The 27,371-nt window shown below is 38.2% G+C and overlaps 1 protein-coding gene across 7 annotated transcripts in view; it reads left to right on the top strand.

Annotated features, from left to right (window-relative positions):
* The window catches only part of NEK1 (NIMA related kinase 1), a 213,806-nt gene extending 187,863 nt beyond the window's left edge, over positions 1 to 25,943 (top strand). For all 7 annotated transcript variants that reach the window (XM_089912681.1, XM_089912680.1, XM_022594861.3 and 4 more), the window contains 5 exons: positions 4,137 to 4,288; positions 7,280 to 7,488; positions 8,483 to 8,613; positions 8,787 to 8,919; positions 24,292 to 25,943. In XM_089912681.1, the coding sequence (XP_089768807.1) occupies positions 4,137 to 4,288; positions 7,280 to 7,488; positions 8,483 to 8,613; positions 8,787 to 8,919; positions 24,292 to 24,305 (639 nt within the window). In that variant the 3' untranslated portion in view covers positions 24,306 to 25,943. The remainder of the gene's footprint in view (positions 1 to 4,136; positions 4,289 to 7,279; positions 7,489 to 8,482; positions 8,614 to 8,786; positions 8,920 to 24,291) is intronic.
* Positions 25,944 to 27,371: the final 1,428 nt, after the last annotated feature.

The following is a 27,371-nucleotide window of genomic DNA, read 5'->3' as shown; positions in this document are numbered from 1 at the left end:
AAGCACTGTTGACATTTCCAGTCAATTGAATGTAAATTAATAATATTTATGTCTTCTTTATAAATTGACCCCTTTATCATTATGAAATGACTCACTTTATCCCTGATCCTATCACCTTGTTCTGAAATCTACTTTGCCTGGTTTTAACATAGCCATTCTAGCTTTTTTATGCTTAGTGTTTATATGGTATATATTTTTACATCCTTTACTTTTTTTTTTAATTAATTTATTTACTTTTGGCTGCATTGGGTCTTCGTTGCTACACACGGGCTTTCTCTAGTTGCGGTGAGTGGGGGCTACTCTCCATCGTGGTGTGCGGGCTTCTCATTGCAGTGGCTTCTCTTGTTGCAGAGCACAGGCTCTAGGCATGTGAGCTTCAGTAGTTGTGGCATGTGGGCTCAGTATTTGTGGCTCACAGGCTCTAGAGCATAGGCTCAGTAGTTGTAGCGCACGGGCTTAGTTGCTCCGCGGCATGTGGGATCTTCCCAGACCAGGGTTCATACCTGTGTCTCCTGCATTGGCAGGCAGATTCTTAACCACTGCACCACCAGGGAAGTCCCTACATCCTTTACTTTTTTTTTTTTTTTTGAGGTACGCGGGCCTCTCACTGTTGTGGCCTCTCCTGCTGCGGAGCACGGGCTCCGGATGCGCAGGCTCAGCAGCCATGGCTCACGGGCCCAGCCGCTCCGCGGCATGTGGGATCCTCCCAGACCGGGGCACAAACCCGTGTCCCCTGCATCAGCAGGCAGACTCTCAACCACTGCGCCACCAGGGAAGCCCCATTTCTTTATTAAGAAATCATACTTATTTCATATAGACTTCTTGTAGTTGTCATATAGTTGAGTCTTGCTTTTTAACACTCTGACAGTCTTTTAATTAAAGTGGTTAGACCATTTATATTTAGTGTAATTTTCAATATATTATCATTATGATTGAGTTTAAACTTATTTTGCTATTTGTTTTCTATTTGTCTCATTACTTCTTTCATTCCTTTTTTACTTTTATTCTCCCTTTTGCATTGAGTATTTTTAGTATTTTATTTAATCTCTACTATTTGCTTATAAAGTAGACTTTAAAAAATATTTAATGGTCATTCTCAGTTTTCAGTATAAATCTTCAGTTTATCTTGGTCTGCCTTCAAATATTGTACCGTGTCATGAACAGCATCAGAGCCTTACAACAGTACATTTCCATTCCCCTACTCTTGCCTATCCTTTGTGGAATTGTTGCCATGTGTTTTATTTCTGCATGTATTATAAATTCCACAATACATTTCTATTGTTTTTGCTTTCAACATTCAATTATCTTTCACAGAAAGTAAAAATTGAGAAAGCAAGCCTTTTATATTTACATATTAACCGTTTCTAACATTCTTCATCCCTTTGTGTAGAATTCGAATTTTTATCTGGTATTATTTTTCTACCACTTTAAGAACTTCTCTAACACTTCTTGTGTCCCTGTTGGTGATGATTTTTTTTAGCTTTTGTTTATTTAAAAACATTTAAATTTCACTTTCACTTTGAAAGGGTATTTCTACTAGATCTAGACTTACATTGTCTTCTGGGCTGCACTGTTTCTGACAAGAAACACCATAAATACAGTGGCAGCTTTCATAAGGCAGTTGTAATGGAGTGACTTAACAAAATTGAGAGTATAACACATAAATGAAGATTATTGAAGGTAAATTTGTAATAGGTCAGGATGAAATAGTGTAAAGATGAGACCTTCTAGTGATCTCACGTGGGGAGTAGAGTGGAAGACTGATCTCTATGAAAACTGAAGAATTTATTTTCTTGTTATAGCAAATGCAGAGTGAGGGAAAGTAAATATTAATGTACAATTCACAAATAACACAAGCGCCTTAAATGTCTTCTTTTGATTTGCTAAAATATCAATTCTTAGAAAATGTCCGTAATTTTTCCCTTTCGTAAGTGTTCATAATTTTTTAATGTTTTAAGTCCATTTTTAACCTTGTTTATGGGTTGAAGTGAGCAAGTATTTGTACAAGCTATTTTGAGGGTGTAGTGTTACCGTTGAATTGCAGTAAGCAGAAGCTAAACAAATGTGCTCATCATAAACTATTTTATAGTACAGCCAGAGGATTACTAACACATAATTTTATATTAAAAATACTACAGATGAAAAACTGAGTTGATGGAATTAAGTAGAATTTCATGTGAAGTTCTATTAGTGCAACTACTACTAAATTCATTCATTCTTTATGTGGTTGTCTTCATTTTTGAGAAAAAATAGAACCAACAGTGAGAGATCTAAAGGAACTGCATTTTTTAAAATGTTTTAAGGTTTTCTAAAACATTGGTTTCCTGTTTGATTTATAATGGTACCAAATGCTAGCTGCATAAATAATCATACTACAAAAAATTTTGGAAAAAATGAGTCTGACTATAAATGAAGTAAGATGTCAGGCAACATGTTCTGGATTAATAACTACTTTCAGGAGGATTTCTTTCTATTAATGTCAGAACTATAGAATATTATTTAAACAATATGAAAGAAATCTAGTAGACTCAGAATTACAGAACTGGAAGTGTTCTTATATAAAATTCTTCTTATGAAGATGAATATCCTGTCTAAAACTTTAGCAGTCTGTCAGGGAAGACTGTGAACATTAGGATTTTAAATATAGGACCTTTAGGAACTGTTGGATTGATGGGTGTGTAAACCCATTCCCAGAGGTACAGACCACTTGAAATTTCTTTCTAACCCTATCATTTTATGTTAGGTGATGAAGTTTATTTTAATTAATGACAGGAATAAACTAGAATTGAGATGATTTTACCAGGGTTAAAATTTATCTCAGCCTAAAAAATATTGCATCCTTTTGTGTAGTCCCCTTGTATTTAGGTATATAATGCGTATATGCTATTTATTTTTATCGATTAGCATGTATCTGGGTAAACTGTTAGTGGCTACATATTTTGCATACCCCGGGTTTATAATATATGTGGCTCAAACCATTAAAATAACAAACAAGTCAAGCGTAAATTCTGCTGACAGTACCATTGTTAAGTGCTTTAACCAGGCAGTGTATCTGCGCCATCTTGTAGCGCATCACCATTTTTTTTCTCTTGAGTGCTGTGATATGTAAATTACGTTCAAATAATAGAATTCTATTCCTTTTTATTCTCACTAACAGATTGTACCAATAAAATTGGCCAAGTATATACATTTTCATTAATGTGCCAAACATTGTGTGTTCTGCACAGTCTCCCATCTGGTGCTGGGCTCCTATCAGGGCCTTAGGAGTCACGTTTCAGATCTTACCGACCCCTTTAGGGTTGACCAGCCCTGAGACTGACTTCTGTAGATGTGTGTGCCGTAGCCCCGTCTGTCCGTCACGTTCCGACTATGGAAAGGGTGCTGGACAGAGGCTGTTCCTGTTATCCTGGTCTTATCCAACGCGGTTCACGTTTCAGGCACCTCCGCTGTGTTGTGCTGTCTCATCTCGGTGTGCTGGGCTCTTCCTCACCCTGCTGCTCCAGGTGCTGTCAGCGTGAACTTGGAGGTGCCTATCCTCACAGCCATCCTTTCTGGTGGGAAAGGCGCTCGCTGCTCGCAGTCGGCTGCTTGCAGTCTGCTGCTCAGGGAGGCCCCAGTGGGCTCTTCTTTGCACTAACTGAAGGCCCTGCCTTAAGCTGTTGGCCACCCAGCATCTGTTAGGGCAAAGGGACACTAAGGGCCACCAGTTGTGTGGGGTGCTGCTTAGCCAAGCTTGGGCAAAAATACCCGGAGCGCGTTGGATGTCGAGAAGTGAGAGGAAGACTCAGGAGGGGTGCTGTGGCCGAGGGGTGGCAGGGCCTGACCCAGCTCCAGCTCCAGCTCCCTCCATGTGCACACCCCAGATAAACACCCTCCCTACCTTTTAAAGCCCACTTCACATTGAAACCCAAGCAGAACTCGCAAGCTTACTTTCATCACTGAAAAAATACGAGCTGAAGTTCAAGAGAAGTAGGTTCTCAGCTTAGGCAAGTCGCCCCTGAAGCTTCTAGCTTTAAATGGATGATCGATGTGTATATATAAATAACAAAATTATTATTAGCTCCAATTTTCTAATTTTTTCTCTCGTTTCTTCTCACTTTCTCACTCCTAATAAGATATCGGTTGCCTTTTTATAGATGTTGAGGACATGTTCACTTCCAGACCTCTCAAAGCTGTTCAGAACACTGATGGATGTCCCCATTGTCGGAGATGGACGTCAGGACAATCTTGAAATGGATGAAATGGAAGATGAGCATGTTAAGGAAGGACCTTCCGACTCTGAGGACATGTGAGCATGATGACATTCGTAGATACCGACACTAACAGGATTTCTGAATTTACACATGTTCTAGAGATGGAGCCTCACCCACAGTTTTCAAACATGATCTGTAGCTGACCTTGCACTACTCCTTTAACTTTTTACAATGTATTTTAAAGTACAGTCAAGGAAACTTTGTTATGTGTGTCTGCCTCTAAACACTGTAACTTAATGTCACTTGAGGAATGTAAGGACAGGGTCACCATGTGTTCTCTGTCTTACTGGCTGGTGCGTAATTGGGTGAACCTCAGCAGGATAATGAATGTTTGGTAGTTTGATGCCACATGGTACAGGGATTGCAGTGGGGGACTGAAGGACTCACTACTCTCCTCTTCCCCAGGAAGATGCCAGAAAGCTCCCCATCGGTCTCCTGCCGCCTGTGATTTCAAAACCATGGCAGTGGGGAGTTAGCAGGTGGAATAGTGTGTGTGCGTGTATGTGTGCGCACATGCTCACATGTGAGTTCTGCACTTAACTGCCTTCACAAGATTCCCTCCTTATTAATTCCTGAGGAATCTAGAATCCCAGAGGAAAATTTAACAACACTCCTGAAAGAGCTGGGAACTGGCAGCTCCTTAGACAGTAATACCCCTCCACCTTCCTTGATATCAGTCAGCCTTCTCAGCCCATCCGACAAATGTTACAGCGTTTGGGGGGAAATAAAACCAGAGTGTTCAAGAAGTGTATTCAAGTCACCGGGAAAATAGGTTGCAAAATGCTATAATTTTTATGATTTATTTTTTGATTTGTTTGAATTTAAGTTTCTCCTTTTTACCTCTGCCTTTCAGTAGGAACAATGTGTGTTTTGATCTAATTGAAAGCATGATATCAGTCTCATGATTTTTCTCCCTCTAATTCTTGAGCCGGGCACTGCATCTGGTGCATTTTATTTTCTGTTTTTGTTTTTCTTAAGGCTTGCCCTTTCTTTTTAAATTTCTAGCCAAACTTTATCTTTCAAAGGTTGACTTTTGAATTCTCTGGCTGTCCAGTGGTTAGGACTCCATTGCTGTCACTGCCGAGGGCCCGGGTTCAACTCCTGGTCGGGGAACTAAGATCCCACAGCCATGCAGTGTGGCCAAAAAAATAAATAAAATAAAGGTTGGCTTTTTTTTCCCCCCATAGAGTTCTGTAGATTTTTGCTGGTGCCCTCAAAATTCGGAGGAAAATTACCTTTTTATCCTTGCTTCTTCTGCTTGGCTGTGGTCATTAAGCACTTTACGTTGTATTTTTATTAAGCCTGTTGGATAACAGGACAACATTTCAGCACCTCTGTGGTTGACAAAATCCTTAGTAACAGTTTTTTCCTCAGAGTTTTTATAAGTCATCAGTTTTTAAGTGAATATAGCTTATTTGTGGCTTATATTCTTTTAATTACTAGTTGATGACAGAATTTTATTTTAAAGTTTAAGTTAGAAGCTTTTAATGTTATTTTTAAAATTTGAAAAGTAAGTTTTTTTTCAAGTAAGTTACTCCATATGCATATAGGGAAATTTCACTTGACATTTTTCTTTGGAAAATATGTATTTTTTTGATCCAAACTTTATTTATGGTCATATAATAAAACCTACTGAAAAGAAAATTCAGGACCAGGTTTTAAAGTACCTGAGTCAATTTTCTGAGTGCTCGTTTCATAAAAAATCTTAATCCTCTTACACTTTTCTTACACTGGCATAGTTAGCAGCCCACTTGCTTTAATACCATCTGTGGTGGAAACTTATTCCTCTACAGGAAGATTTTACCAACAGGTTAATGCCTAGTCACATAGCAATGGTACCTAGCAGATGTGCGTGGTATGTAAGTCTGGTAATTAAATATTAAGCTAAATGCTCCTAGAAGGATGATCCAAAAGATTAGACACTGTCCTTCTCATTCTAATTAGATGATGTTTGCTTTTCTTTAAGTGCTGCAGAGTCAAAGTGTAGGAGTTTGTACACATATGTACAAAATAAAGATATTTCTACATTAAAAATTATTTTTCTGTTAATGAAAATTTTGTATGAGGTCTCACATAATAATATTTATGTTTTAGTTCTTCAGTAAGTATTTGTTTATTCAATTAGAGTCTAAACTTTAAGAAAGGGCTTCATCAGCCTTGTGTTCTGCTTAATACTGCTTTTCCACTATTGAAATCCTCACTGTGGGTCCCTAATCTTTCAGAGGACTTTACGTATCTAAAACATGAATTAACCGTTAGTCTACAAGTTCTTCCACTTGTGTGCCCCAGGGAGAAAGAAGCAGCTCCCTGGGGGAATGGAGCTGCTGAGTGTGCTTCTTGGGTCTTGTAGACGTGGTCAGAAGGCCTAAATCTCAGTCTCGTTTTTGTCATTTATTGACCACGTGGCCTTGACAAGTCACTTGAGCACCTTGATTCATAGTTTCCGTGTTTCTAAAGTGAGTTTTGTATGGATAAAATTTAAATAGTAGGATAAAGAGCTTTAATAACTAAGGTATTATATGAATGTAAGATATTACTTGCATAAATCAGTTCATTTCAGCATCTGTAATTGCACAAAAGTAGAATTAATACTCTGGGCAGTGCCTGGAGGGTAAGACCCCCGCAGTGAGGCTAGTGCCCAGCTGTCGCACATCCACACCAAGATTTTGCTGAACCTTCAAAACTACATGAAAGAAAAATATTTAGTCTGGCTCTTCAATATTGAAGCATTCTTTCAAAACGTAAGGAATTAATAATGTTGATAGTTACATGATTCTCTCTGACAAATCAGGACCATTTTATACAAGTCATCTTCGGGCGTACGTATTCCAGAAGCTGTGTTGTGTGCTTTATTTATCAGTTGTGTGAATTCTCATTTCCTTTGTTAAAAACTATGTGTTTTTTCAGATTTCTTTTTACCCACAACGAGTACTTTTAAGTAGAAAGGAGCGCATGTATATGGAGTTGAAGTAAAATTTCAGAAAGGTAAAGTTTTGGTAACGTTCCATTTAATTTTTAATTCTCAGTGTGTTTGAAGAGGCTGACACAGACTTACAAGAGCTTCAGGCCTCCATGGAGCAGCTGCTGCGGGAGCAGCCTGGGGAGGACTACAGCGAGGAGGAGGGGTTGGGCCTGAAGACCAGCGACGCGGAGCAGGCTGCCAACGGCACGGACGCGGGCGATGAGGACGACAGCCCTAGCAGCGAGAGCGCTCTCAACGAGGAGTGGCACTCGGGTGCGTGGTGGCCCACACTGCGAGCAGCGTGTCTCTTTCTGGCCTCCAACACGAGCCCCTTCCAGCCTGAAGTGAGGCTGAAGCCTGTTCTGCGTCGCTGACTTGCGTTCACTCTCTCTTCTCACACAGTCTGCATACATAGTTGTCCCATTTCTTTGCCACTAAAGTATGGAAATGCTTTTTGAAGCATTTTTATCCTATTATCCTCCACTTCTTGACTTATTTTCCTAGTAATAAAGATAGTAACTTAGTTTTCTTAGCCCTTTATGTTGTACAAAGGGCTTCCACATACAGTGCTTAACCAGCAGGGTTAAACTGAAAGAGTTTTTAAAACCTTGACACTTTTTTTTTGGTTTGGAAACAGCTCCTTGTTCATACCATTGACCCTAAGATGCATAGAAAATTTGTGTATTTAAATAACGATTTATTTGAGAAGAAGAGGTAATGTGAAAAAGAATGATTCTGCATTCATTTTTCTTTTACTAGAATTTTTCAAATTACCTTGGACATGTACATGACATAAAACATATAAAGCATTTATAATACTTTTTAAGTGCCTTCCCAGTTTTATGATATACATCTTAGGTCATCTATATGCTCGTTCATGTTTTGCCCTATGTTTAATATCAAGTTTTTAAAAATAGAGTTGGTTGCCTCAGTGCAGAACATATGGGTATGCTTTTTCCTTTTTTTTTTAGCTAAATTCAGTGACATCTCTTGGAGTAGTTTTTATTCTAACCTGACTCACTGTTTATGTCTATAAAAGAAAAGATTTCTAAAGTAACATTCCTGTTAAGACAAATTTATATATACATACATTGATTACCTACATAAATGACAAGTATTATAATGACAGAAACTTTATATTGAATGTACAAGTAGTCTACCAATGACAGTATTCACGTGTCACAGGATTTTAATCAGTTACGGTAAGAATTATTTTATTCAGTCTTTTACATCATAAAATGTCTTCTTTTTTATTTATGTTTTTTAGATAACAGTGATGGTGAGATAACTAGTGAATGTGAATACGACAGTGTCTTTAATCATTTAGAGGAACTAAGGCTTCACCTAGAGCAGGAAATAGGCTTCGAAAAGTTCTTTGAGGTTTACGAGAAAATAAAAGTGAGTAAAATGTCACTTAAAGCATTTAATTTTGAAATATGCTCTGTTTGAATTACTAGTGAAATGTCAGTGATTTTTATTGGTCAGTAGACCCATTATAAATAATAAACAAAGTCTCCAATTAGAGGAGGTTAACATTCAAATATTAATGTATATTTGGAAATTTGGTATAGGCTGTTCATGAAGATGAAGATGAAAATATTGAGATTTGTTCAACAGTAGTTCAGAATCTTTTGGGAAATGAACATCAGCATCTTTATTCTAAGATTCTTCATTTAGTTATGGCAGATGGCGCCTATCAAGAAGGTAAGATTTCCTCACATCCTTATATTTTAAATAAATGTGCAAAAAATAAAATGACAAATGTAAATTGATGACGTTATATCACATGCATTTTGGTGAAATCTATATTGGAATGATATGTAGTACTTTGAAGCAATTAACTGTGTCCTTCTTTTTGACTGTTTCTGGCATAAGCTTTTATTGGCTTAAGTTTTTTAAGTCAATATTTTAATTTAATTTGCAAGTAACATTTTGAATGAGATTTTTAAAAAGCCTCCTTATTGGACAGCTCTAGAAATTAGAATACTTTTTTATTAAGGAGGCAGAATTAAATTTTTAGACACATATGTAAGGTTTCTCCTAACTAGAACCAAATGTACTCTCTTTTGTTGAGAGTAAGTAGAGTTCATCTACAGTGATTTGAGGGTAAACCATTTTTATATTTGGAAAATATTTACCAATAGAATCACTCAGAATGTGTTAGGACTTTATTAAAAGTTATTAAAGTTAAAAATGTTTTTCCCCTTAAATTGGTCAAGAGCACTAAGCATGGAACCTAGAGACCAGAGTTACATTCTCGACTCTGACTAGCTGGTCATGACACAAGGTGATTTATTTTGTCTCGAGTTTGTTTCCTTTGCTATCAGATGGAGCATTACCTCCAACCTCATGCACTGTGGTGGATTTTCAGAGTGTTTATGGAGCCCCCGTGGGCCTGGCACTTCATTTCTGTGGCCACTGAAGGGCATGGTCTGTGCTTACATGTTGTGTACAGTTTCCTTGGGAGATAAGACAGATAGATAGGAAAGAAAGTGTAAAACTGTACATAGAAGTGCTCATTCTGAAATGTTTTCAGTGCAGTAGGAATTAGAGAAGGGAGATCAAACTGGGAAAAATGGAAAGAAACATAGAAGGCGTGACTTGTAGGGAAAAGAACAAACCAGCGATTCATTTGTGTTAGGCTTAGACTGACTGTATTAGGAGCTTCCTGTTGAGAATTAGTCTTTGTGATTGACCCTGTGAAATGTGTAAGAAACTGGAGGAAACCAGTGAAGGTTTCTGAAGTGAAAGGACTGACATAGTGGAAGAGGCAGCGGGAGCACCTGATGGAAACGGTAGAGGCAGTTGGCGTGAGTTGGTGAGGACCCGGACTTCGTGTTCAGAGGGGTGTTCAGTTCAGGTATTTCAGAACCAGGGTTTTATTAAAATATTTGACATTTAGACTCATGAAAAATTAAGTCTGCTAAAATCACAGCTCAAGAATGCTTTTTATTTTGGGAGAAACTTTATGGTTATGTAGACTTATTTACATTAACTGTAAGCTCAGCAAAAACTGTTTCTTGAGTTGCTTTAATGGAAGTAAAATTCTTGATAAAATTCTAATAGTTACCGTTAAATTGAAACTAGAAAATCTTCAGGTAGAGTAAGTACTCTTTTTTTAAAATTTTATCTATTTATTTACTTTTGGCTGTGTTGGGTCTTTGTTGCTGTGCGTGGGCTTTCTCTACTTGCGGCAAGCAGGGGCCGCTCTTTGTTGCGGTGTGCGGACTTCTCATTGTGGTGGCTTCTCTTGTTGCGGAGCACAGGCTCTAGGCGTGCAGGCCTCAGTAGTTGTGGCACACGGGCTCAGTAGTTGTGGCTCGCAGACTCTAGAGTGCAGGCTCAGTAGTTGTGGCGCACGGGCTTAGTTGCTCCATGGCATATGGGATCTTCCTGGACCAGAGCTCGAACCCGTGTCCCCTGCACTGGCAGGCGGATTCTTAACCACTGTGCCACCAGGGAAGCCCAGTAAGTACTCTTATAGCTTCAGACCCCACTGCATTTTCATTACTTTTCTTCTTAAGCTAACAGAATAACTGCCAAGGAGTAGTTCAGGCCATTAGCAGCAAGGAACAGACTGAATGTAAACCAGTCCTTTTTATAAGCCAGCAGGTAGTGCTGCGTGTGTGCTTCACTATGTAGTAGTTCAGATTATCAGAAATGGCACAAACAGAATCACGTTTTAGCTTATGGTGGTTGCTATGAAACCTATCAGTAGAAATTTAAGGGAGCTCTTCTTTATTAAAAAAAAATGTCAAAGGACAATAAAATAATTCCACTTTGGGGAAAAAATATAAGAACGTACTTATCCAAATAAACGTTTAGTGTCTTCAAAGCAGAGATACAGACTTATTCTAATGAAGGTATTCCATTACACAAAATATCTTGAAACTTCTCTTTCAGAAATTCCCTGACAGCTTATATACCAGATTCTTTTGATTGTCTTTCTTGATACAAGTCTATTCTGAGAGCATTTAATTTTTTTTGGAAAAAGCTTAAAGTTACTTGCAACCAAGTTTAGTGAATGAAGTGGGTAATCAAGATAAATGATATGTGATCTTTTTCAGTAACTTACCATGCAGTAATGAGCCTAATTTGTATAATTAGTTTGTAAACTGATTTGGAATATTTTGAACAAGAATTCATTTCTAGGGCTTCCCTGGTGGCACAGTGGTTGAGAGTCCGCCTGCCGATGCAGTGAACACAGGTTCCTGCCCCGGTCCAGGAGGATCCCACATTTGCCGCGGAGCGGCTGGGCCCGTGAGCCACGGCCGCTGAGCCTACGCGTCTGGAGCCTGTGCTCCGCGACGGGAGAGGCCACAGCAGTGAGAGGCCCGCATACCGAAAAAAAAAAAAAAGCATTTCTAAAAATATTTGTCAAAAATTAATACTATTACTTTAAAGGTATGATTTGTAGACTAAAGTCAAGGATTTAAAGTGTTGATGCGTAATTTTGGCAGTATACATTTTCATAAGATTTATTTATATTCCATCTCGTTCCCCCAAAAAAGGTTTAATTACATGATATATAGTGCAATGTATATATATGTGTGTGTGTGTGTTTATACACACATACACACAGAACAAACTGAAATTAAGTTAAAAACAAGTGTTTGGGAAAGTCAACATATCAGGCAAATGAATACCTCAGGCAAATGAGTGCAAGCAATATAATATTAAGCCAAGTTGAAGTAGGAACAGAAAGTTCGTGGTCGAAGTGTCTCTACAATTTGGGAAGATAGTTCACAAATTTGGTGCTGAGATTTGTAGCAAAGCAGGAAACCTAACTAAATATGTCCGTTACTCAGAGGACAGCTCTTTTTGGTATTGAAACAAAGGAAAAATGTCCAGTGATTCTTCTAAAAAGGAGACTATGATACAGTGTTCCTCAAACTCGGGTAGCATGTAGAGTCCTCTAAAGGGGAAAATACTTTTTCAGACTCCAAGAATCTAAGTCCATAGACCTCAGTGAAAAACTGAAGTCTTAGTGTTTGCAAATGTCTGTCAGTTGTGTTTATTACTATAAAACATGGGGGTTTTTAATATATATATAAAATATTTTCATCAAAATGAATATATAAAATATAAACATTATCTGGAACTTGTATATTCCTGATTTAATTGAAATCTTGGACACCATTTTATAAAACAGCCCTGTTATGGCCTGAAAACATTCTCAGTAACTTTTACAATATTTGGATTTCATAGGACCCTTTCTCATAATATGGCATGTGGAAGTTAATGGCATGAGGCCAGAAAAATGATTGTATTTGAGTGAATCTGTGGAGAGTATCAGACTAGTTCTGTTCATACTCAGACTGCATCCTTCAGGCAGTTCTCACAAGTATCGTTTCAAGATGCTTTCCATGAGTAGTCAGCAACAGTGTGCTTGGGAGTTAGTGTTGCTTGACAGGTATTTGGAAAACTTGCCCCTTCCTTGGAGAAAAAGCACAGTCAGCTGAGCCATGAGGTAGAATTGACACCGTCCTGTGACAGCTGAGTGGTTTCAGAAGGACACATGCCTACACAGAAGGCCATTCCCCTGCAAAACACCACCAATCATGCCGGCTAATGCACTCCTCAAGAAGCAGTACCAGGTTTACTCTACCACACAAATGAAAGGGCACGAGGACCCCAAGTTCTGGATCATAAAGCCTGCAGTAATTCCTTTAGCCTGGAAAAAAAGGTAAAGCAGCTAAACATATCAACTCACTAAGCTGGTTGTAAAATGTATATTGAATTCTCTAAATCAGCCATCCCCAACTTTTATGGCGCCAGGGACCGGTTTCGTGGAAGACAGTTTTTCCACAGAGTGGGGAGTGGGGTGGGAATTGTTTGGGGATGAAACAAGCGCATTACATTTATTGTGCACTTTATTTCTATTATTATTACATTGTAATATATAATGAAATAATTATACAACTCACCATAATGCAGAATCAGTGGGAGCCCTGAGCTTGTTTTCCTGCAACTAGATGGTCCCATGTGGGGGTGATGGGATACAGTGACACCCGAAGTGTGTTGCTTATGTCCAGTCTACCCCGTTAGATGCAGCTTAATTGTCACTTGCCACTCACTGATAGGGTTTTGGTGTGAGTCTGCAAGCAAGGGATTTTTGTTGTTGTTGTTGTGGTACGTGGGTCTCTCACTGTTGTGGCCTCTCCCGTTGTGGAGCACAGGCTCAGCGGCCATGACTCACGGGCCTAGCCACTGCGCGGCATGTGGGATCTTCCTGGACCAGGGCACGAACCTGTGTCCCCTGCATCGGCAGGCGGACTCTCAACCACTGCACCACCAGGGAAACCCCGTTTCTTATATATTTTATACAGAGTAGCTTGTATCTCTTAATCCCATGCCCCTAATTTGCCCTTCCCCCCTTCCCTTTCCCCTTTGGTAGTCACTAGTTTGTTTATTGTATCTGTGAGTCTGTTTCTTTTTTGCATGAATATTCATTTGTATTATTTTTAAAGATTCCAAAATAAGTGGTATCATGGACTATTAGACTTTCTCTGTGTGACTGCTTTCACTAAGCATATTCTGTAGGTCCATCCGCATTGCTGCAAATGGCAGGATTTCATTCTTTTTTATGGCTGAGTAATATTCCATTGTATATATGTACCACATCCTCTTTATCCATTCATATGTTGATGGACATTTAGTTTGCTTCCATATCTTGGCTATTGTAAATAATGGTGCTATGAACTTTGGGGTGCATGTATCTTTTTTGAATCAGTGTTTTTGTTTTTTTTCAGGATATATACCCAAGAATAGAATACTGGATCATATGGTAGTTCTATTTTTAGTTTTTTCCATATTGACTGCACCAATTTACATTCCCACCAACAGTGTACAAGCGTTCCGTTTTCTTCACATTCTCTCCAACATTTGTTATTTGTAGGCTTTTTGGTGATGGCAGGTGATGAGATGATATCTCGTTTTGATTTGCATTTCTCTAGTAATTAGTGACATTGGACATCTTTTCATGTGTGTTAGGCATCTGTATGTCTTTGGAAAATGTCTAGTCAGGACTTCTGCCCATTTATTTATTTATTTATTTTGCGGTACGCTGGCCTCTCACTGCTGTGGCCTCTCCTGTTGCGGAGCAGAGGTTCTGGACGCACAGGCTCAGTGGCCATGGCTCACGGGCCCAGCCGCTTCATGGCATGTGGGATCCTCCCAGACCGGGGCATGAACCCGTGTCCCCTGCATTGGCAGGTGGACTCTCAACCACTGCGCCACCAGGGAAGCCCCTGCCCATTTATTTATTTGTTTGTTTTTTAATTTATGGCTGTGTTGTGTCTTAGTTGTGGCACACGGGAGTCTTCGTTGAGGTGTGTGGGATCTTCCATTGCAGCGCAGGCTCTTTGTTGTGGCACGCAGACTCCAGAGTGCACAGGCTCTGTAGTTTGCGGCACGTGGGCTCTCTCACTGGGGCACACGAGCTCAGTAGGTGTGGTGCGTGGGCTTAGTTGCCCCATGGCATGTGGGATCTTAGTTCACTGACCAGGTATCAAACCCACGCCCCCTGCATTGGAAGGCAAATTCTTTACCACTGGACTACCAGGGAACTCCCTCTACTGCCCATTTTTGGTTAGGTTGATTTTTGGTTTTGGGTTTGTTTTATATTGAGTTGTATGAGCTGTTTATATACTTTGGATATTAATCCCTTGTTAGTCATATCATTTGCAATATTTTCTCCCATTCCAAAGGTTGTGTTTTTGTTTTGCTGGTGGTTTCCTTTGCTGTGCAAAAAGCTTTTAAGTTTAATTAGGTCCATTTGTTTATTTTTGCTTTTATTTCTTTTGCCTTAGGAGATGGATCCAAAAAAATATTGCTATGATTTATGTCAGGAGTGCTCTATGTTCTCTTCTATGAGTCTTATGGTTTCAGGTTTAACATTGAGGTTTTTAATCCATTTTGAGTTTATTTTTGTATATGGTGTGAGGAAATGCTCTAATCTCATTCTTTTACATGCATCTGTCCAGTTTTCCCAGCACTACTCCTTGAAGAGAATGTCTTTCTCCATTATATGTTCTTACCTCCTTTGTCATAGATTAATTGACCATAGGTGTGTGGGTTTGTTTTTGGACTCTCTATTCTGTTCCATTGATCTATATGTCTGTTTTTGTGCCAACACCACACTGTTTTGATTACTGTAACTTCGTAGTAGACAGTAAGTCCCCTACATATGAATGAGTTCTGTTCTGAGAGCACATTCGGAAGTCCAGTTTGTTCATAAGTCCAACAAAGTTAGCCTAGGTACCCAAATAACACAGTCGGCTATATAGTACTGTACCACAATAGTTTTATAATACTTTTCACAAAAATAATATGTAAAAAACAAAGAATCACAAAAAATAAAATATTTTTAATCTTATAGTACCTTGAAAAGTACAGTAGTCCAGTACAACAGCTGGCATCCAGGGGCTGGCATCGAGTGAATAGGCAAGAAGAGCTACTAACTGGAGGAGGGAGAGGCAGTGGGAGATGGCAGAGCTGAAAGATCATCAGCAATAGAAGACAGAGAGCAAGCTGCAGTTTCACTCATGCCTGACGTTGATGGCGCAGGTTCTGCTTCCTTGCTGGATTCAGTTCTATCTACCCTCTTGAAAAAACGATCCAATGATGTCTGTGTAGTAGCTCTTTTTGTCTCATCATAGATGACATGGTATCACTGGATTGCATTCTGAATGGCTGCTGCAACCTTCATGTACCATTCTATGTTTGGGTCCTGAGCCTCAGAGACTAACAGTGCTTCCTCAAACAAAGAGAATCCCCTTACCATTTCCTGCATCGTGAATCTCTTCGGTTCTTCAGTTACTTCTTCCTCTTGTAGCTCCACTCTCTCAATTATTTTCACTTTTCTTTCCATTGTTATCGCTTGGCACTTCTTAGCCATACCAGCTACACACCGCTGCGTTTACGTGTGCTTTCTGGGCTTGAAATATACTGTATTACTGTACTCTATACAGTACTGTACAGTAGCGTACACAAAAGCACAACCACTTATAGAGGACGCATACATGTGACAATGTACACCAGACATGTGAACTAACTTATATGATTGGACATGAGAACGCATGTTTGCATCTTTGAAAGTTTGCAACTTGAAGATTTATATGTAGGGGACTTACTGTAGTCTGAAGTCTGGGAGGGAGATAGCCTCCAGCTTTGTTTTTTTTTTCCTCACGATTGCTTTGGCAATTCAGGGTCTTTTGTGGTTCCATATGAATTTTTGGATTATTTGTTCTAGTTCTAGGGAAAATGTCATGGGTATTTTGATAGAGATTGCATTAAATCTGTAGACTGCTTTGGCTAGTATGCCATTTAACAATATTAATTCTTCCAATCCAAGAGCACAGGATATCTTTCTATTTCTTTGTATTATCTTCAGTTTCCTTCATAACTGTTTTACAGTTTTCAGTGTATAGGTTGTTCACCTCCTTGGTTAAGTTTATTCCTGTGTATTTTATTCTTTTTGATGTGATTTTAAACAGGATTTTTTTTCTCTTTCTGATGATTTATTATTAATGTTTAGAAAAGCAACAGATTTCTATATGTTAATCTTGTATCCTGCAACTTTGCTGAATTCATTTATTAGTTCTAATAGTTTTGGTGGGGAGACTAGTGTTTTCTTATATAAAGTATCATGTCATCTGCAAGAAGTGATAGTTTTACTTCTTCCCTTCCAATTTGGATGCCTTTTATGTCTTTTTCTTGTCTGATTGCTGTGGCTAGGGCTTCTAACACTATGTAAATAGAAGTGGCAAGAGTGGGCATCCTTGTCTAGTTCCTGAATATAGAGGAAAAGCTTTCAGCTTTTCACTGTTGAGTGTGATATTAGCTGTGGGTTTGTGATAAATGGCCCTTATCATGTTGAGATGAGTTCCCTTTATACATACCTTGATGGAAATTTTTATCATGAATGGATGTTGAATTTTCTTAAATGCTTTCTGCACCTATTGAGATGATCATGTGATTTTTTTTATGCTTCCCTTTGTTAATGTGGTGCTGTCACATTCGTAGATTTGCAAATGTTGAACCATCCTTGCATCCTGAGAATAAATCCAACATGATCGTGGTGTATGATCCTTTTTATATATTTTTGGATTTGGTTTGCTAATATTTTGTTGAGGAGTTTTTTTTTTTGTTTTTTTTTTTTGCGGTTCACGGGCCTCTCACTGTTGTGGCCTCTCCCGTTGCGGAGCACAGGCTCCAGATGCGCAGACTCAGCGGCCATGGCTCATGGGCCCATCCACTCTGCGGCATGTGGGGTCTTCCCAGACCAGGGCACAAACCCTTGTCCCCTGCATCGGCAGGTGGACTCTCAACCACTGCGCCACCAGGGAAGCCTTGTTGAGGAGTTTTGCATCTATATTCATCAAAGAGATTGCCCTGTAACCTTCTTTTCTTGTAGTGCCTTTGTCTGGTATTGGTATCAGGGTAATGGTGGCCTCGTAGAATAAATTTGGGAGCATCCCATCCTCTTTAATTTTTTGGAATAGTTTGTGAAGGATAGCTATTATTTCTTTATATGTTTAGTAGAATTTCCCTGTGAAGCCCTCTGGTCCGGGACTTTTGTTGGCTGGGAGGTTTTCTTTATTACAAATTCAGTTTCACTACTAGTGATTGATCTGTTCAGATTGTTTCTTCTTGATTCAGTCTTGACAGGTTGTGTGTTGCTAGAAATTTGTCCATTTCTTCTGTTCAATTTGTTGGCATATCTGTTCGTAGTAGTATGATTTTTTTGTTACCTCTGTGGCATTGGTTGTTATTTCTTCACTTTCATTTTGTTTATTTGGGTCCTCTTTTTTTTTTCTTTTTGAGCCTCGCTAAAGGTTTATTAACTTTCTTTATCAAAAAGAGTTATCAAGGGCTTCCCTGGTGGCACAGTGGTTGAGAGTCCGCCTGCCAATGCAGGGGACACGGGTTCGTGCCCCGGTCCGGGAGGATCCCACATGCCGTGGAGCTGCTGGGCCTGGGAGCCATGGCCACTGGGTCTGCACATCTGGAGCCTGTGCTCCACGGCAGGAGAGGCCACAACAGTGAGAGGCCCGCGTACCGCAAAAAAATAAAAAATTATCAAAAATCAACTCTTAGTTTCATTAATCTTTTCTGTCTTTTTTTTTTTTGGTCTCTATTTTATTTATTTTCTTTATATTTTTTCCTACCTTTTGCTGACTTTGGGCTTTGTTTGTACTTCTTTTTCTAATTCCTTTAGGTGGTAGGTTAGGTTGTGTTTTTGAAGTTTTTCCTATTTCTTGAGGAAGGCCTGTATGCCTATGAACTTTCCTCTTAGAACTGCTTTTGCTGCATCCATAAGGTTTTGGAATGTTGTGTTTTTATTTTCATTTGTCTTGAGGTGTTTTCTGATTTCCTCTTTGATTTCTTCATCGACCCATTGGGTTTTTAGTAGCATGTTGTTTGGTCTCCATGTGTTTGTTCTTTTCCCTGTTTTCTTTCTGTAATTGATATATGGCTTGATATAATTTCTATCCTAAATTTGTTGAGACTTGTTTTGTGGCCTAGCATGTGATCTATCCTGGAGAATGTTCCATGGGCACTTGAAAAGAATATGTACTCTGCCGTTTTTGGATGTAAAGTCCTATAGAGATCTGTTAAGACCAACTAGTCTATTGAGCTATTTAAGACCACTGTTGCCTATTGATTTTCTGTCTGGATGATCTGTCCATTGATGTAAGTGGGGTGTTAAAGTCCCCTACTATTATTGTAGTGTTGTCAGTTTCTCCCTTTATGTCTGTTAGTTTTTGCTTTATATATTTAGGTGCTCCTATATTGGGTGCGTGTATGTTAAGTAATGTAATATTCTCTTCTTGTATTGATCCATTTATTGTTATAATATCTTTCTTTATCTTTCTTTATGGCCTTTGTTTTAAAGTCTATTTTTGTCTGATATTATGTATTGCTACCCGCACTTTCTTGTCTTTTCCATTTGCATGAAATATCTTTTTCCATCCCCTCACTTTCAATCTGTGTTTGCTTTTAGCCCTGAAGTGTCTCTCTTGTAGGCAACATACTGAAGGGCCTTGGTTTTGGGTTTTTTTTTTAAATCTAATCAGCTACCCTATGTCTTTTGATGAGAGCATTTAATCCATTGATATTTAAAGTACTTAATTGATAGGTATGTACTTACTGTTTTCTTTTTTCTGGCTGTTGTAATTCTCTGTTTTCTGGCTGTTGTAGTTCTTCTCTGTTAATTTCTTCTCTTATGGTTTGATGATTTTCTTTAGTGGTATGCTGTGTTTTTTTCTTTTTGATTTTTGTGTATCTATTGTAGGGTTTGATTTGTGGTTACCATGGGATTCATATATGTTGGCATGTTGACTCATAATTATATCTACGTGTTTTAAACTGCTAGTCATTTAGGTACAAAGGTATTCCAAAAGAGCTACATTTTTTACTCCATCTCCCACATTTTGTGTTTTTTATGTCATATGTTACATATTCTTGCTTATCCCTTAACTGTTCGTTGTAATTATAGTTGCTTTTAACATTTTTTTTTGTCTTTCAACCTATGTACTGGCTTAAGTGGTTGATCTTCAATCCTTACTATATACTTGCCTTTCCTAGTCGTATATTCCCTTTCTTATAGGTTTTTACTTCTTTTCCATTTAGAGGACACAGTTCACCATTCTTTTTAGAGTCAGTTTAGTATTGCTGTATTTGTTTAATTTTTGCTTGTTGGAGAAATTCTTTCTCTCTCCTTCTGTTCTAAATGATAATCTTTCTGAGTGGAGTGTCCTGGGTTGCAAGTTTTTCCCTTTCAGCACTTTGAATATATATTGCCACTCCCTTCTGGCCTGCAAAGTTTCTGCAGAGAAATCAGCTGATAGCCTTATGGGGTTCCCTTTTATATAACTCTTTGTTTTTCTCTTGCTGCCTTTAGAATCCTCTCTTTATCTTTAACTTTTGCCATTTTAATTATGATAGGTCTTTGTGTGGGTCCATTTGGGTTCATCTCGTTTGGAACACTCTGTGCTTCCTGTACCTGGATATCTATATTCTTCTACAGGTTTGGGAATTTTTCAGCCATAATTTCCTCACATACATTTTTGATCCCCTTCTCTCTCTCTTCTCCTTCTGGGACTCCTATAATGTGAATGTTGGAACACCTAATGCTATCTCAAATATCTCTTAAACAAACTTTTTTAAATGAAAGCAATTTTTCTTTCTCTTGTTCTGATTGGGTGGTTTCCATTGTTCAGTTATATCTTCCAGATCACTTGTGCAGTCTTCTGTATCACTTAGTGATTCATTTCTTTATAGTGTGTTTTTATTTCAGCTGTTGTATTATTCATTTCTGATTGGCCCTTTTCTATATTTTCTAGTTCTTCATTAAAATGTTCAGTGTTTAGATCAATTCTTTTCCCTAATTCAGTTAACATTTTCTTTACTAATGTTTTGAATTTTTTATCTGGAAAATTATTTATTTCTATTTCATTATTTATCCAGAGTTTTCTCTTACTCTTTGAATTGAGAGCAGTTCCTCTGCCTTTTCTTTCTTTTTTTTTCCTATTTTTAAATTTTTTATTGACTGTAGTTGATTTACATTGTTGTTTTAATTTCTGCTGTACAGCAAAGTGATTCAGTTATATATATATATATATATATATACACACACACATTATTTTTTTATATTCTTTTCCATTATGGTTTTTCCCTGGATATTGAATATAGTTCCCTGTGCTGTACAGTAGGACCTTGTTGTTTATCCATTCTATATATAATAGTTTGCATCTGCTAACCCCAAATTCCTAATCCATCCCTCCTCACCACCCCACCTTGGCAACCACATGGCTGTACTCTATGTCTGTGAGTCTGCTTCTGTTTCATGGATAAGTTCATGTGTGTCATATTTTAGATTCCACATATAAGTGATATCATTTGGTACCACTTGAGTAAGTGCCAACAGTGGCACCTGCTGCCCCACCCAGCTCTGCCTCAGGCCTGGGTCACCTCTGTGTCCCAAGGTTCAGTCTCTTCCCCAGTCCTGGCTACCCCAGTTCCAGTGCTACACTGTGGCTTGGAGTGAATGGGGCTGGAGAATTGGCTCTGCTTGGGCTGGGGTTGTGTGATGAGGTGGTCCCGGGAAGAACCTCAGCCGTTAGAGCACACCTCTCTCTGCACTGCCTCTGGGGCCAACACTCGAGCTCCTCACAACTGGACTCCAGACTTCTCCAGCCCTTGTATTTGTCACAGCATCTTCCAGCCAGCCAACAGGGCTTGTGTCCTCTGTCTAGGACCCCAGGACTGGGACGCCCAGTCTGTGGCTCGACCCGCTCACTCCCCAAGGCAAGTGTCCATCGCTGCAGTCTCCCTTTTCCTCTGAGTCACCTCCCAGGGGCACAGGTCACGACCTGATCTCTCTTCTTCCCATCATACCAGATTCTCTGAGAACCTTTCTTACAGCCTTGGTTGTACAGCAATCCAGCTAGTTTCCAGTTTGTTTTCAGTGAGAACTGTTCCACATGTAGATGTATTTTTAATGTGTTCCTGGTGCGGGTGATGGTGAGCTCCACATCCTCTTACTCTGCCATCTTGATCTCTCCCTTTAGAGTCCTTCTTATTCGAAATTCTTATACTGCATATCTAGCTGTCTTTCCCCAGACTGTCGTCTTTTAGGCCACATCTTAGGAGATAACAGTAAAACCATGTCATCTGCATATGGTGCTTAGACACTTTTATTTTCTGTGTTGGTGGGGCGTAATGAGGGAGGGGATGAATAATGATATGTAGTACACCCAGTAGTGGTATCAGGGGCATTAAGTTAGAAGTTAAAAAGATTTTCTACAACACATTTCTGTTTTATTTAATGAGAAATTATGTGAGTCCTCAAAAGACAGCCTGAACTATTCACCTCCCCCAGCTGTTACAGTGCAGGTTTGGTAAGTACCCACAGTATACAACTCCCCTGTCATAGTGCAGGTGTGGTAAGCACCTACAGTATACAGCTCCCCTGACTGTGACAGTACAGGTTTGGAAAGCGCCTACAGTATACAACACCCCCATACTGTCACAGTGCAGGTTTGGTAACCGCCTATAGTATACAACACCCCCATACTGTCACAGTGCAGGTTTGGTAACCGCCTATAGTATACAACACTCTCATACTGTCACAGTGCAGGTTTGGTAAGCACCTACAGTATACAACTCCCCTGTCACTGTGCAGATGTGGTAAGAACCCACTGTATACAACTCCCTCATATTGTCACATTGCAGATTTGCTAAATGCTTACAGCTGTAGCAATTGGTAAAATTAATGCCACTTAGTCTTTAGCTAGGTACTAGCTAGTCTAGAGTCACAGATCAAATAGAGATAGTACAATGTGTGAACTGCTTTATATTATTCCTAAAAAATTTATTCTTTAAGGAGAGGAGGAGCCAAGTGTAGACAGTCATAGAATGGCAAAGGCCAGCAGGTCCTCGTGTAGAACATTGATCTTAGCAGTCCATACTTGTAAACGGCTAAGAAGGAAACAAAGACCTTCCTTCTACATTTATTTTAGATAGAATATTGTGCTATTTATGTGATGAGATTCTGTACACCAGTTATAGTGAAGGAATGAAATTTTCATCTATCACTTGGATAAGCCCCACCAATATGATGAGTTGAATAAGTAGTACATGATACCATTTATATAATGTTTAACAGCAATTTTATTTAAATGTGCATATATGTAATAAAAATAAAAAGCCATGGGAAGGAAGGGCACACATCAATTTCAGGATACTGATAACACCCCTCAGCAGGAGGAGAAGGCAATAAGATGGGAAAAGGATGCTGTCTCTCTTTAATGTGTTTTTCTTGAATCAGTTATCCAAACCAGTGTGGCCAAAAGTTAACTTTTACTAATTCTAGATATTAGGTACCTGTGTGTTCATTAGTTTATTCTCTGTACTTTTCTGTTTGAAACAGTTTGTTATTGTAAAAAAAATAAGTAAATTATAGTACACAGCAATAAGTGTAACACTGAAAACAATAAAACATGTTGTATAAAGTGATGGTCCAGCTATATTGGAAGAAATAAAGTGTCAGGATAATTCTTCCCAGGGGAGAGGACGTCAGAGCTGGATTTTGAAAGATAAGTGGGGATTTATCCCCCAAGGTATATGTCTCCTTGTACATAGAGGGGTGCCAGCTGTTGTACTACAGGAACTGTAAGCTCTTCAGTGTTACTAGAGCATTTATTATGGGGATAGCTGGGGAAGATGGGCAATGGAAGTAGACAAGGCTAGAAGTACTTAAAAGACCAGATCCTGAAGGGCATTGCAGTCCACATAAGGAGCACAGGTTCTGTCCTAAGCCTGTGGGGAGCTCGTGAGGGGTTTCAAGCAGTGCAGTGATTAGAGATGACACTTCGATTTTAACGGAAGAGCTTTCTGGAGTATGAAGATAGTGACTGTTATGTAAGGTTAAATTAAGCAGTCTGTTTAATTCATTCCACAGTGTTTTTTTAGACTAATGAAAATTGGAGATAACTAGAATGTCTATAAACACAAATGGTTAATTTAAATATACCATATCTGTAAAGAAAATACTACACAGCCATTGAAACTGACATGGAATATATCTATGATTTATTCATTTTTAACATTTTATTGTAAAATTTTTATCATATGAAAATGTTGTTACCACCCATATGCCCACCATCTAGATTCTTCCATTAACATTTTATAATCTTGCTTTATCACTTATTTGTCCATCTTTCCATCCATTATGTGTTTCAAAGGGAAAAACTCGAGTCTCAGAACTGCATCTTGTTGTAATTTTTTAAAACATATTTGTGTATGCATAAGTAAGCAATCTGGGAAGATTTATATAAAACTATTAGCTTTGGTTGTCTTTGGCTGTTAGGTGATTTTTGCTTCCCACTTAATTCTTTATTGTACTGTCTGAATATTTTACATTGAGTTTGTGATATTGTAATAAAAACTACATTTAAAACTGCAGTAAGGCTCTTCTCCTTTAGTGTGACAGAGAATGAGTTTTTTACTAAGTAAATACATAGAGCTTGATTTGCAATGAATGAATTAAATTTTTTTCTTTTTGTACAGATAATGATGAATAATGCTCAGAACGTTTAATCCTCAACGGAATGAAAGCATTTAAATTTTGGCTCATCAGAATAACAAGCTTCAGTGGGAAATATAGCGATTTTTTATAAATGAAATATTAGATTTAAAATGAGCATGCTGATTACATGAAAATGATGGAGGAACATGCCATTTTTCAATTAAGATTCTAGTTTTTTATCTATTTTATTTTGTTTATTGAGTTCTATAGTTATCTCCTACAGAATATATACTTTATTAAATGTTCCAACCAAAGTGTAAGACACAGTGATCCAGACTGGACTCAATGGCTTTGAAGAAGGTGTACCATGCAGCAAGGTAATTTTTACTTTCAGCAAATGTCTTTAAGTTGAAAGAGTAACTTCTGTTGTGAAAGACCTGCCTTTGCTTTTTCAATTATGCATTTAAGCATGACCCTTTTTTCTGTCTACTTGTTTTCATGGCCAGCAATTCTAGATTAAATAACCTTGTCAAGGGCTCTATTTAAATCTTAACATTTCGAAGATGGAACTTTTAGCTTTAAAGTTTATATTCTCAGCCCTTTTTCAACCAGAGTGTCTCCTGAACTAGCTGAATGGAAACAGGCTATAAAAACAGTCTTAGAAGTCATTGAAAAATTTGATTACAAAAGAATAGCAAAAATATATTTCCTGATATTGAAAAAGGTAGTTAATTACTTTTGTTTCTTTTTGAGGACCAGAACAAGGAAGACTATATCTAAAAATTAGTCTGTGAATTTTAACATTTATCTAGCATATAACATAAAGTTGCCCTTTTGGTTTTCAGCTTCCTCTCATGCATGTGTTTTTTAATTGAGATTCAAAAGGAGAAATGAATCATTTTTATTTTGACAGTGTGACAGTTTTGGTAACTAGTATTCCAAAGGGGGGAAATGTTTACCTCTTTCAATACCATGAGGAGAAAATTTTGGTAGGTCAATAAGACAGTGGTCACACAGCTTCAACTGCAGTATGCCAGGTATTACATCATTAGAGATGTCAAGTCCAGATGCTTTTAGTAATAAAAGCAGAATTTTGGAAACTCTGAGAACAAAGAAGCCTTATTGGCATTATCTGTAATTTGAACAGAAAAATCGTATGTTGCAGCACTATCAGTAGTATGCTGAATTAATTATGTATATTATTTCTAACATCCAAAGCTAAATACTTGATTTTTATATGTTTGTTTATTTTATGATATTGCTATTAAATTTTTATTCTCTACCTGAAGTACACTATTGGTTGTCTTTTATTTAATAGCACTGTTATTAATAGAATGCTTTTACAGAGAGCTGAGAATACTTTGGATTATTTTACCTGAACATTTTAATTTTTTTTTCAATAGAAGAATATTTGAATTCTGTACTTTAATTCTCTACAGTCTTAAATGATGATAATGATTTGTGGGAGTGAGTATTTTTAAATTCTTAACCTAGAAATGCAAGTAGGAGTATAACACAGTAGAAAGAGTTGTTTAGCCATATTTCAAAAGATGTCATCTATACAAGAATAGGAGTGACAAATAGGATATGTGCCATCTTCAGTCAATTGGTAGTGAGTGGCTCTGGGGTGTTATTATGGAAAGGTTGTCTGCCAGTGGTAAAGAGGGTTTTTATTGTGCAGTAAGGTCTATTGTAGGTGTTGGAGGAGGAACATGGAAGTATCTATAGATTCATAGAATGTTAGAGCGAGCGAGGGCTATCAGGATAATTTAGTGTTACCTACATTTCTTAGGTGAGGACACTGAGTTGTCACATGAGTGCATTCACTTGTGTAGATGGCCAGGGTCAGACCAGTTCCTGGCCTTACCCTGTGCTATTACTTCCACATTCTTTTAAAATTTATCTCCTCTAGAGAGTGAAAAAGAATAGATTTAATAGGAAAAGGTACATTTAGAATTAATGCATTAAGAATTCTGCAGAGATGTTCTGTTTCTGGGAGCAGCACACTATTCTAATTTACCTCGCTATTGAAAACAACTCATAAATGTTAAATAAAGTTGGCTTTTTATCCATAAATTAGCACGTACTCTACCCTTTATCACTTCATTGATGGATCTTTCAAGATTTCTTATGTATGTGTGTGTTTAATATATACCTGAAAACAGAAGAGGTAAAAAGATGAATTGCAAGGCCATCACTTTGGAGAAAGCGTCAACCCAGAGATGACTGGAATATTGGAGAATAAATAAGCACTTTTGACTGGAGAATATGTCCAGTGTCTCTCACTTGGGTAGAATGGGCTCATGGAGCAAAGGTGCAAAAGGTAAGGCCAAGCATCCACCACACTGGAGAATCGTGTAGGAAACCCTGTGTCAAGGTAACGCTCCAGAAGGCTACATCCTCACAATCAATGAGAACCCCAAACTCAGGGACTGTCAGAAGAGAAGAGGACCAAAAATCCCCTGGAGGTTGTAGCCACAAACCAGCCATCAACTGGTTTTGTATCTTGAGGAACACAACCTGGGTGGGTCGGGGAATTTAGACTCAAACATAATTTAAGGTGGTTCCCAATTGGTAGTGCCCCGTGAATGCAGAAGAAGCCATTCCAGTGCCTCTCTGAAGGAAGGCACATTTCTTTCGTGTCTTGAAAAGCACCATAAATAACATTTTAAGAGCAATGATAAACACAGAGTTAAAAATATAATAGTACACAAGAAATCAAGACAATGTAAGTGGGAAATATCAGGAACAGGATATGCACAGACTTCAGATTTGGAATTATAAGAGATGTGTTATAAAGCAACTATATTTACTGTGTTTAAAGCTAAAAAGTGATGTAGATTTGAAGAACCAAATAGAATTCATTTACATGAAAAATGCAATAACCAAAATTTAAAAACCAAGTGGACATACTTGGCAGCACACTGTATGTGGCAGGGAAGAGAATTAACAAACTGGAAGAAATTATCCATAACAAGCACACAGAGAGAAAAAGATGGAAAGTATACAGGAGAAGGAAAGAGATTCAGTGGGAACGTCTAATGTATGTTTGATTGGAGTCCTAGGAAAAAAAGAAAGGGGTAAAGTTATTCATAGAGATAAAGGCTGAGAATTTTTCCAA

Source organism: Delphinapterus leucas, chromosome 6, assembly GCF_059928025.1.
Source record: "Delphinapterus leucas isolate spDelLeu-1000000601 "Yukka" chromosome 6, BTC_Dleu_Yukka2, whole genome shotgun sequence".
NCBI lineage: Eukaryota > Metazoa > Chordata > Mammalia > Artiodactyla > Monodontidae > Delphinapterus > Delphinapterus leucas.
Note: the sequence above shows the minus strand (reverse complement) of the source record. Positions and strands in the feature narration are given on the sequence as shown.